The sequence below is a fragment of the Nymphalis io genome, chromosome 16 (assembly GCF_905147045.1).
Source record: "Nymphalis io chromosome 16, ilAglIoxx1.1, whole genome shotgun sequence".
Classification (NCBI taxonomy): Eukaryota; Metazoa; Arthropoda; class Insecta; order Lepidoptera; family Nymphalidae; genus Nymphalis; species Nymphalis io.
In genome coordinates, this window is record NC_065903.1 from 11,289,993 (window position 1) to 11,302,054 (window position 12,062).

At 34.3% G+C, this 12,062-nt stretch overlaps 1 protein-coding gene across 2 annotated transcripts in view; it reads left to right on the forward strand.

The window, feature by feature from the left end:
• Nucleotides 1–7,381, forward strand: part of LOC126774305 (lysophosphatidylcholine acyltransferase) — a 59,297-nt gene extending 51,916 nt beyond the window's left edge. For both annotated transcript variants that reach the window (XM_050495768.1, XM_050495769.1), the window contains exons 5-11: nt 1,694–1,848; nt 2,120–2,257; nt 2,674–2,799; nt 3,024–3,168; nt 4,830–4,931; nt 6,097–6,238; nt 7,102–7,381. In XM_050495768.1, coding sequence (XP_050351725.1) covers nt 1,694–1,848; nt 2,120–2,257; nt 2,674–2,799; nt 3,024–3,168; nt 4,830–4,931; nt 6,097–6,238; nt 7,102–7,199 — 906 coding nt within the window. In that variant the 3' untranslated portion in view covers nt 7,200–7,381. The remainder of the gene's footprint in view (nt 1–1,693; nt 1,849–2,119; nt 2,258–2,673; nt 2,800–3,023; nt 3,169–4,829; nt 4,932–6,096; nt 6,239–7,101) is intronic.
• The last annotated feature ends 4,681 nt before the right edge of the window (nt 7,382–12,062 follow it).

A 12,062-nucleotide genomic window follows, 5' to 3' on the forward strand; every position in this document is an offset into this window, starting at 1 on the left:
TAATTTGATTCCTGTTAGATACGTACTTACAATTCACACTTACTACGATTTCATTAAATAAGCAACGGTTTTTATAGAAGTTACGACTGTTACGGTTAGTTTTTTTTTTTTAATATAATTAGTAGGCGGTCTGGCATATGGGCCACCTGGTGCTAAACGATCACCATCGCCAATAGTTATTGGCGCCGTAAGAAATATTAACCGTTCCTTACGTCGCCAATGCGTCAACAACCCTAGGATGTTATGTCCCTTGCGCCTGTAATTACACTGGCTCGCTCACTTTTTAAACCGGAACCAAGAATATTGCTAGTGTTGCTATTTAATGGTAGAATTTATTTCTGCTGTTCAATGGTTGTCTTGAAGAAATCTCTGTATATATCCCTTAGCTTATATGTACTTATTTTTAATTTATGTAATATATACTATATAGCACAACAGATAAACAAGAACTCACTCAAGAGAAATAAAAACGAAACAAAATCTTTTTTCAATAACGACAATTATTCGGTAGTTTAAGCTATGGTATTGCAACGAATATGTATATTAATTCTACATTATACTAATGTTCTTTGGAATGAAAAGATCAAAAAGGATTTAAGTAGCTTCATCGTTTTCTTTGTATAAACAACATCACATCTATGTACATTCTCCGAAGAGATAGGCACACGTGCATAACACCACACATACAGCTTTATAAACTTCTTTTAAAGAATACTAATCTAACTATAATATATATATATATAAACTGTCTATAATATTTTTTGAAAATATATTTTAAAAAATCCTTGTATGCTGTACATCACTGACAAAGTCATATTCACTTTCAGTATTTTACATCTCTAAATTTCGAACTTTTAAGGTTAAAATACAGGACGGAGTAGCAAGACATAATCTTAATAATATAAAAGATGTTTTTGTATGTCCGTTCCAGCCCTTGTCTGGAAACGGCTTTAGATAAAGTTTTGCTTTTTCACAAAAAAAAAAGAAGCCTAGCGAATCTCCGACGCTCAGTTACTAAAATGTTATATATACATATGTGGTGAACAATACATAGCTAACAGCGGGTTTAATTAAAATACTTGATTGTCTGAATAGAACAACAAAATTAAATGAGTATTTATAAAAAGAGTTTGTATTTTCAAACATGTTACATTAAAAAAATATATCTAGATGTTTTTTTTTTTTCGTATCATGGTTTATTAACAATAGAAATCGATATATCAAAAATACAATAGTTCATATCGGTTACAGTTATAATTGCATTTGTTTTTTTTTGTCTTGTCTGGATGTTCGCTCGCTTGATCTCAATATCTGTATAATCTCAATACTAACTGTATAACTAAGTGCAGAACTGAAATAATATGCTCTCAAAATTAGGGTTTTAAATAAAGGTATTCGAAAAAGAATTGTCTACTAGGGGTAATTTAGAAGCTACCATTGGCTTCCGAAAGCTACAAACGGCGCATAGTAGGGTGGCTGTTTCAAGATAACAGATACGTATAAGTATTTCTATAAAAATGAAGTCGTCTATAAGACAATCGTTAAGGAAAACGAATAAGAGATGCGACAAAACGTTATTGGTCTTGTAGACGTCAGCCAGGCTCAGCGGTCTATCAAGCGTTCTGCTGTAACAGGATACTTACAATAAGACCTATTAAACTGGTGTTCTTAAGCGATCCATAATTCTTTCCAGGTTTTGATCTTCCCGGAGGGTACGTGCACAAATCGCTCATGCTTGATCACGTTTAAACCGGGGGGCTTCTATCCCGGCGTGCCCGTGCAGCCAGTCACCATCCGGTATCCCAATGCGCGGGATACTGTCACATGGACTTGGGAAGGACCTGGCGCGTAAGTTTATTTTCACCAATGTCGTGTTTTTTGAATATTATTGGTAATGATGATTTTTGACTCGAAGGAAATTTCTCAACGGAAACTAACCAGCTATGCAGAAAATAATGCGCAGTACAAGTATGTGTATTCTAATAGTTCGAGGGATGACAATCCGATATGGCTGAGTTTCTTGTCGGTTCTTCTCGGTAAAATCGTGCCGAATCGATGGTAGCTTTAAATTAAGAATATTCTCGAAAATTCACTGCTTTAATTTTGACAACATTTTCAGACTAAAACTCTTGTGGTTGACTTTGACCCAAGTGCACAGTTCGTGTGAAATCGAGTTCTTGCCGGTGTACTACCCGAGTGAAGAAGAGAAACAAGACCCTAAGTTGTACGCCAGGAACGTCAGAGACGTCATGGCTAAGTATGTTTTTTCATAATTAATGTAAAATTTTGGGATTTAATTTTTTGGGATTTTGTGGAAGCCCGTCAGTGTACGTACCACCAACTTATCAGATATTCTACCGCTAAACAGCAATACTTAGTATTGTTGCGTTTTGAAGGGTAAGTGTAACAGGTACAAGGGACTTATCATGTCATTCCCAAGGTTGGTGGCGCGTTGGTGATATAAGGAATTATTAATATTTCTTACATCGCCAATGTCTATGGGCGTTGGTGACCACTTAACATCATGTGGCCCATTTGCCCATCCGCCTACCTATAACATAAAAAAGTTACAAGTTGTACCACTTATAATCCACCAAATATATATCTGGCTACGGAAATTTTTAGTCAATTAGGAATTGGCAACCACAAAATAAATATGTAATTATATTACAGGGCTCTAGGCGTGCCAGTGCTCGACTACACGTATGATGATTGCCGTCTTATTGCAAGGGCTAAGCAGTTAGGAATTCCATGTGCATCTGCCATCAGAGAGATCAGCGAACTGAGAGCGCAACTGGGGTAAACAAAACCTTTTCTTTAATTCATTATTTACCATTTATGTACTAACATTTTTAACTATATTTAACTACGTCAGAGCCGTTGTGGCACAGTGGTTAGGAGTTGAGAATCTTAACCATTTACAAGTGTTTTAAACACCGAATGTTAACCAAAGTGGACCCCAACAATCAAATCTTTATTAAAAACTTTTGGATAGTTTGTTCATTCGTCCTTGATGTTTACAGCTTAGATCGTTCACACTTGGAGGTTCACTTAGCTTCTGAAGGTCTTAAAGGAAAGAAGAAATGGCTCAACAAGGAAGAGTTCGCACAAAGATTAGGAGTGCCTTACGACATACATTCCCAGAGACTCTTCGATATATTTGTTCAAGTAAGATTTTTTATTGAAATTATTTTTTTGATAATTATTATTTCTAATATATTTATTCTGTTGATATTGAAGATTGTGGTGATACTAGTATGGAGCTCGAAAGCTTAATTGCAAGTTCTAGTATTCCAAGGAATTGGAATTTTGTACGATGTGAAAATTCGGTATGAAATTCATGACCGTAGTGCACCATTGTAATTGGGAGTTGTTGAATGATAATGATTATAATTCCTTATTTTATTGAATACAATACTTTCTCGCGGGCGATCCGCCCTGGGAACTCCAGGCGGAGGTGCTCGCAGAGGTGTACCGCTTCCGGGCCGAGGCGAGAGACCGCGGCGACCGTCCAGGGTTGGCGGATGTCGGGCGGATCAGGTCTCTAGCCCAGCAAGCCCTGATAGCCCGATGGGAGGAAGATCTGGGGATCATCCCCCACAGCCGGCCTAGCGACAGTGGAGGCGGTACGTCCCCACTTGAGTCGCTGGGTCAAAAGAAAAAGAGGCACGCTCTCGTTTAGGTTGACGCAGGTACTTACCGGACACGGCTGCTTCGGTAAGTACCTGTACAAGATAACACGGCGGGAAATGTCACCTTCCTGCCACGAGTGTGGTGCGCCAATCGACACGGCGCAACACACCCTGACGGAGTGTGCCGCGTGGGCGTGGGCCCCAGAGGCTTTCTCTGGCGGCAATTGTCGGCAGAGACCTCTCCTTGCCGAGCATCATCAACGCGATGCTCGGAAGCGATGAGTGCTGGTCGGAAATGGTCTCCTTCTGTGAAAATGTAATGTCGCAGAAGGAGGCCGCGGAGCGGGAGCGGGAAGAGGACGCCGCTGCAAACCTGCTCCGCCGAAGAAGACTGGGGAGAAGAATGAGGCGTTATGCGCACCTTCTCCCTCCGGCGCAATAGGCTTCGCCGGGACTAGGGGGTTCTCAGTACCCTGGTAATCCCCCTAAAGAATGGAGGCCTCCATACGCCCGTCAGAGCGTCGCGGTAGCATGCGCAAGCGATCACGTGGCGCTCCTCGTTATGACATTAAGGGTACCGCTGGTTTTTTAGTGGGTATTCCGTTGTTCGGGGTGCACTCGGCGCCTTGGACACCGGTGAGTCACACATACCCCCCACTGTTCCCGTGGGGTAAATGCGTTTTTCCAGCGTAAAAAAAATACAATACTTTGTCATACGTTATGTTATATAATATTTTTCTATAAATAATTCGAATTCAATTTTACAAAAGGTCACGTGACTACAAAAGGCACATTTGGTAATATTTGTGACGTAATAATAAGAAATTACTAGAAAAAATTACCTGTCACAGAGGAAAATTGAACATTGTGCTCTAGGGAACTGTCTGCGTCAACAGTACTATGCTTATAAACGTTTTTAACTTGATACAAAAATATTTTATTGTTATGAAAATGGTAGTTATCGCATGCGGCTCTGCCCGCGTGGGAGGGTGAGGTATTAAGTATCATATGTCATTTTTTGTCTGTGAACGTGTATGCAAAATTTTATCAAGATCGGTTGTCTATTTTACGATTTGAAAGCGTAACAAATAAACAAACTCGCTTTCGCATATATAATATTAGTATTAAAATAAAACTTTTTTTAATACAACTATTAAATAAAATATTTTTATTTAATGTGACATCAAATTATTTCAGAATTCGAGTGGTCTGGTGAACTTCGCGGACTACATCCTGTGTGCTATGTTCCTGTCGGTGCCGCACGCGCCACTGTCGCACGTACTATCGTGCACTTTCAGGGTATTTATCTGTCACTTTATAGTCATAATAAACCTTTTTAGACAACGTACTGGCAACGCACATTAAAAAAAAACATGTGTAATAATATTACGTCGCGTAGGGAATTCAACTAGTTGACAATGCTATAACAATTTTGGCAAGAATTAATAATCTATATATAAATAGGCAAAAACAGAAGTTCAGTACGTCGAATCCATATTGATAATTCGTAAAGCAAAACTTTGGAATACTTTGCCTGAGTCTGTATTTCCTGATAGGTACAACGTCCGTGCCTTAAAAACTTGTAAACAGGTTTTTTCAATAATTATGCAAGCGTGCTGCATCCTAGACCGTGTCGACCCTTTACATTTGGCAAGTCGACAGTGCAACTATATAAGAAAAAAAAAATCTCCTCTGTTTGTAAAGTGATTTTCTTTTTTTTTTTGTTTTTAATTAATAAATACGAGTAGAAAACAAAATGTTCAAAACATACAAACATAAATGTTTTTCTCTTTTCACTAGTTACATAAATTAATTAGATATGTTTTGTTATTTACTTAAGTAAGGATAAGGACAGCAAAGTGATGTGGACAAAAGGTTATGCAACTTAAAAGTCAATTTAGAATTTGTTAAAAACAACAGCAATGTATTTTTAAAAGAATTACTAATATTAAGCGTAAAGCTTATGTTAGGAGTGAGGATGACAATAGATATTGAAGTTTCAAGAAATGGAAAGGCACTTGGAACTATTATACTATATATTTACTATTTACTGGTGGTAGAGCTGTGTGCAAGCTCGTCTGGGTAGGTACCACCCACTCATCAGATATTCTACCGCAAAACAGCAGTACTTGGTATTGTTGTGTTCCGGTTTGAAGGGTGAGTGAGCCAGTGTAATAACAAGCACAAGTTAACATCTTAGTTCCCAAGGTTGCTGGCGTATTGGTGATGTAAGCGATGGTTAACATTTCTTACAATGCCAATGTCTATGGGCGTTGGTGACCACTTACCATCAGGTGGCCTATATGTTCGTCCACCTTCCTTTTCTATATAAAAATAAGGATTTTTTTATCTTGAAACTTTGTACTGTTGAAACATTGAATGGAGCCCTTAGCTTTGTAAGTTTCACAGACAAACGGCACAGATTATGAATTGACAATATTAATTGTATAATTTTCTTTCGCAGCTATACGACGAAACACACTCGGGTTTCATAAAATGCGATACGTTTGAAGAAATAGCGATTCGCGTTCTCGGACTTTGTCGGGAAGACGCGCAGAACACGTTCAAACAGGTGGATCTTGATGAAAAGGGATACATTACATACGGTGAGAATATATTTCGTTATGTACTATTAGTATATATAAGTATAGTAAAAGTAAAATACATTCAGATTTAATATCTAAATTATTATTATGAAAGTGAGTTTGTTTGCCGAGATGGCCTAGTTAGCACGCGTGAATCTTCATGTGCTTGATTTGTGTTTATAATTCATCTCGTGCTTGACGGTGAAGGAAAACGTCGTGAGGAAACCTGCACGTGTCTAAATTCATTGAAGTTTTGCCACATGTGTATTCCACCAACCCGCATGCGTGGTGGAATAAGCTCCAATGCTTCTTCTCATAATGGAGAAGAGGCCTTAGCCCAGCAATGGGACATTAACAGGCTGTTCCTGTCTGTCTGAGTTTGTTTGTTTGAGACACTTTCACGTCTTAACTATTTGACTGATCATCATGAAATTTATCTTACGCGTTTTCAGGGGTATAGAAAAGGGATAGATAAATACCCCCATAATCCCCTCTTACACAGCGGAAACTAGTAAGGCTTATGTTGATATATATTTCTTTGTATTATGAATGATAATATAACTGGTTTTTTTATAATGCACAATGTGACTCGGTATTAGTAGAACATTTATAACTTTTTAATAAATTCTTTTTATTGTAAATTTTGTGTATTTTCTGTATAGTGTACAAAGTAAATAAATAAAGATAAAAATATGTCGATCATGCTAAATTATAAAACTATAAATTGCATTTGTTCGAGAATCAATTATCGAAATTCATCGTGAAGCAAAGGACACACACAATTCTAGCGCGCGTAAAGTTATCAGTTACCGTTCGAGAAGTTAACAGCTTCAAAAATTAGTACGAGAATTAATTTACTATTGAATACTTTTTTGTATTTTCAGAGGAATTTATAAAGTTCGCACAGGAAAGAAACGAATACGCATTCTTATTTGTCAGCGATAATTCATTCAAGCCGAAAACGAAACCGAAAACCCAGTGAGAGTCAGAACACATACCGACTGTCTGCAGGCAAGTACCATAGATATGTGGTACTTCACATTATTTTATTTTATGAAATTTAATTTCGTAATTTTATTTATTTTTAGCATATATTTTTCACTGTAGCAACACTGATGTTGATTTATGGCAACACATGTTCAATGTTTTTAATATATTACAATTAAATTGAAATCAAAATAAAACAAAATACAAGAAAATAAAATCATAAAATAGACACTAAAAAAGGTATGTAATTAAAAAAAAGGATTAGAATAAATTATGTAGAAGAATTCTTAAAAAAATCCAACTTAAAATGTAGATTATTGCTTAAAAAGTAGATAAATGACATAAAAAAAAACAAAAAATCATCAAACTCATTCAGAAAATATATGAATAATATTTTAATACATATAAAATCTTAAGTGCTCTTGTGTGTAGACAATTTAAATCGAAGATTAAACAATTTAATAGTTGAATAGTAATTGCTTAAAAAACATTATGAAAATCGTATCAATAATTGTGTATACAACCATTTGTAACCTCAAAATCACGCAGAATGTTCTGGTTTTTTTTTTTTATTTATGCCAAACCGGAATATGTTCAGCCACTACACAACGACTACAATACACTTACGTGTTGATTTTCAAGATAATAATTCAATTTATGCGTGTGAAGCACAACAGTATAACGCGAAGTTAATTAAAACAACGCTGTAATCGTAATTTAAGGATCCATTTTTTTACTAAAAACGTCTGAATAACTCGTACTATTTATAATAATACAGTTTTACAAAGAAAAAACTCAGATCTTGGAAGAACCAAAAGAATCCCAGTGTGATTATTGTTTTAATTTCCAAGTTATTTTATTTCTGAAGGTATTTAATATATGTTGACAGATATCGAATTAAAAATTTAATATTTCTCGTACTTTTTACCGAATTTTCTCGCCCTCAGCTAGCAAAAAAAAAAAAAATAATGGACTGTTGACAAAGGCCTCCTATTCGCGGCAAATACATACGTTATATATATAAATTGAAATTGACACTGCGGGTCACACAGATTCTTGTGACAATTCTTGAAACGATTTTTAAATTATTGATATTATATAACAATTGTGTTTGTAGATTTTCGTAGTAAGTTTTAAATTAATTTAATATTTGTTCAATTTAGTTGTTAGCTGGTCTGCAGCCAGGCGGTGTGTGTAGGAATATTGTATTGTGAATATTAAACGTACTCTTAGAATTATTAGATATTTAAAAAAGAAGTCGTTCGTAGTATTTAAAATAACGTTTCATTATAATTAGTGACCGTTTGGTTAATATTATATAAACAATGGCTTATATGAAATATTCTAGAAAATTCCACCTTTGATTTGTTTAAATTTTTACAGATTGTTATAAAATGGATAGTACAAATTTAAACAGAGCTCAGTTCATTAATTATTTTGCCTGTTTTTTTTTTTAATTTGGCTTTATTATATAAAGTCGATTTTTGTTTAAATTTTAAACTAAATAAATCGATGCGATATTAGATGAATGTTACAAAATAAAAAACAACACATAAGTGAATAAACCTTTACCCTCCAATTAGGTATAATCGCTTTTAATGTATATAATTCATGAGTTTTGACAAAATAGTGAAGTAAAGGCAAATGAAATGTTACGTATTTATAAAATGCAGTTAAAACTGTTACACATTAACAATAATAAAAAAAAGTGCAAATGTGCACGTCACTATTGTGCAGTGACAAAATGATAAATTAACATAGGAAATACGAATGGGCCGGGATATCAAATGGTCCCTACACCGTAAATACGCTGCCAAACGATTATTTAATACTTATGAATCTATAATATTGTTTACCAGCTTCTCAATTATTAAGCATTTATTTAAAATATAAAGCAACAGATATTATATTAAAAAAAGTTTTTGACATTTCAATAATAATGGCAATTATCACACAATCTAAAAAAATTAATTTTGTAGTACCAAATATATTGTTGTCTCTTTCTTATTTGTATGTTTAAAAAGGATGTCTATTTTTTTTTAGTTTTATGAAATTTATTTTAGATAGTTGATCGGCACTAATACTTCCAATTTCTGTGATTTAATCTTTACTACAAGATAATTAAACTACATTTACGATCCGGCGGTATTTTAAAGTTCACCCGCTGAGAATGCTTTCCTGACGGCTGTCAGTTGGTTATACACGTAGACAGAGAAACAAATAGACAAAGGGGCCCTGAAACCGTGATTGAGACAGAGATAGTTTGTCAATGTGTGCGTATAATGTTGCCATAGTAACTGCAATCCCTAATTTGGGAGATAAAAAAAATCAGAATTTAATTAAGTTAAGATTATTACATTTTACTTTTTAATATTTACCCGTAACCCGTAACAGCCTGTGAATGTCCCACTGCTGGGCTAAAGGCCTCCTCTCCTCTTTTTGAGGAGAAGGTTTGGAGCTTATTCCACCACGCTGCTCCAATGCGGGTTGGTAGAATTCACATATGGCAGAATTTCAGTGAAATTAGACACATGCAGGTTTCCTCACGATGTTTTCCTTCACCGTAAAGCACGAGATGAATTATAATAACAAATTAAGCACATGAAAATTCAGTGGTGCTTGCCCGGGTTTGAACCCACGATCATCGGTTAAGATTCACGCGTTCTTACCACAGGGCCATCTCGGCTTATATTATTTTAATATTTATTATACATTTTTTTAATTAAAATATTTTTCTGTCTGACCCAAAAACCGTTGCATTGTTTGTTTTTGTTTCCGTTATCAATAGTACTTCAGCATCTTTTTATGGTATTGGATTAGCATTCTCCTCAAATATTGAAATCTAAAACACATAATTAAATTATTAATATTAAAGAATGGTTGCCACATATATTTCTATGTTAACCTCTTGACTAGAAATCTAATTATATTATAAATTCATGAGGAATATTAAATAATATTGTCGTTAGGAAATTATAAATAGAAGAACGAATAAATTAAAATAACATATTTACATATAACGAAGCACTCTAGGTTATTATTGGACTCCGTATTTATTTGTTTACATTGTCAACGAGTCGACATTTTTTATCGAAAATCATTTTTTTAGTTGACGCTGGCAGCACTTATATGATAAATAATTATAGGTTATGAATGATAAAAACTGGAAAATCCTATTATCTTTAGAATTTTAATGCAATTAGGGTTCCGTCATGCTATGGCATAAATAAACATCACCGAGAAACTATATTTAGGGATAAAATAGTCGTACTTATGCGTGAAAACACACGCCGGCAATTTTCTTCTTGATTTCGCTTTAACATGAAATAATACGACAATGCACCATTGTATAACCTTCAATATTTTTATTTATAAGCAATGTTTCACGGCCTTTTCACTGGATTAGAATCGTTTTCTAACATAAAAATAAGCGAAAATTGAACAAAAAACACAGAGAACGCACCAACAGTCAAGTTTGTTTCGCTACTTGAGTAGCGAAACAAACACCAAAACTGGTTACGCGATGAGGGACAAAAGATTTGATACTTCTATCTCTGTCTAAACCATTTGTAACGAAATTTTCGTTCTCTTTCTTGTGTGAGTGAGAAGGAAATCGTCATTGCGTCTATCAGTTTCTCTGTCTACGGTTATACACTATAAAAATAAGTAGTATATGATCAACTGATAGTTGACATACCCTAGTAACAGCGAAGAATGAGTTAAATATATATATATATATATTGTTAAATACAACTTTATTGTAAATTGATATACTTCTTTCGAATGTCAAATCATTAATGACAGAAAGAGCGCAATCATTGTTAAATTAAACAGACTCTAATTAAGGGTTATAATGCCAATGGTTTTTAATCATATTAGTAGGGCAAATGTATTTTATCGTAAATTTTTCGCTCTTTAAAGTTACATCATCCATTTGATCGCGGACTCTTCAGAATCGCATTCTCCCAGCGATTTAACCAGTTGTTAATATAAAAAAAAATCGAATGGCATACTTTTTGTAAATATTTCTCTTTGACACTTAACGTAGTGGGTCTCTTTCAAGCTTGATACGCCATTTTAATTGTGATAATTGTAAGAAAATTGTTGGTTATAAAATTAAGCATTGAATTCTAATTGATTAATTATAGTATTATACATAGTCAGTAGTTATATTGAGATTTGATAGTGAGGGAAGTATTGTTATTTGTGTTTGTTATGTTTAAATATTATCAATTATTTTCATCTATTGATATCTGACATATTTTCTGCAGGTCATAGTCGAAATTAAAGTATATTGCAATTTAAAGGAAAATATTATTAAAATTAATGTTGCGGTTAGACGTTGAACAATCGGAATTTTCTACAGAGTACAGAGTACAACGTGGAAACGATAAGTCGAAAGTGATGAGGCGGTTAGTGGTTAGTTTCACATCTTAAATGTCAAATAAAAAAATACAGCTGAATCGATAATGTCATTGGTTCTCTTATTTTCCAATTCCATATTATTACTGTAACCAGTTACTTTTTAAACCGACATATGTCATGTTGCTATATGTCGGGTGCTAATAGACAAATAAATGAAGACAATTCAAAACCTCGATTATAAAACTAATTAATATTCACGTGATTTATGTGCGCGTCAATTGAAGATCGAATATGATTTTTTATAATGTTCGCATTAGAAGGCAGACTATACCGTGGCTTGTCAACTATTTTGTCAGTTCATCTGACTTTTTTTTTGTTTAATTTAGTGACTTTGATTCTAGCTACTTGACGCGATTATGGCATGGATACTAGATTAGTATAATAAATCCATTAAATTGTACTGTACTATACTGTACTGTACTGAAAATAATAC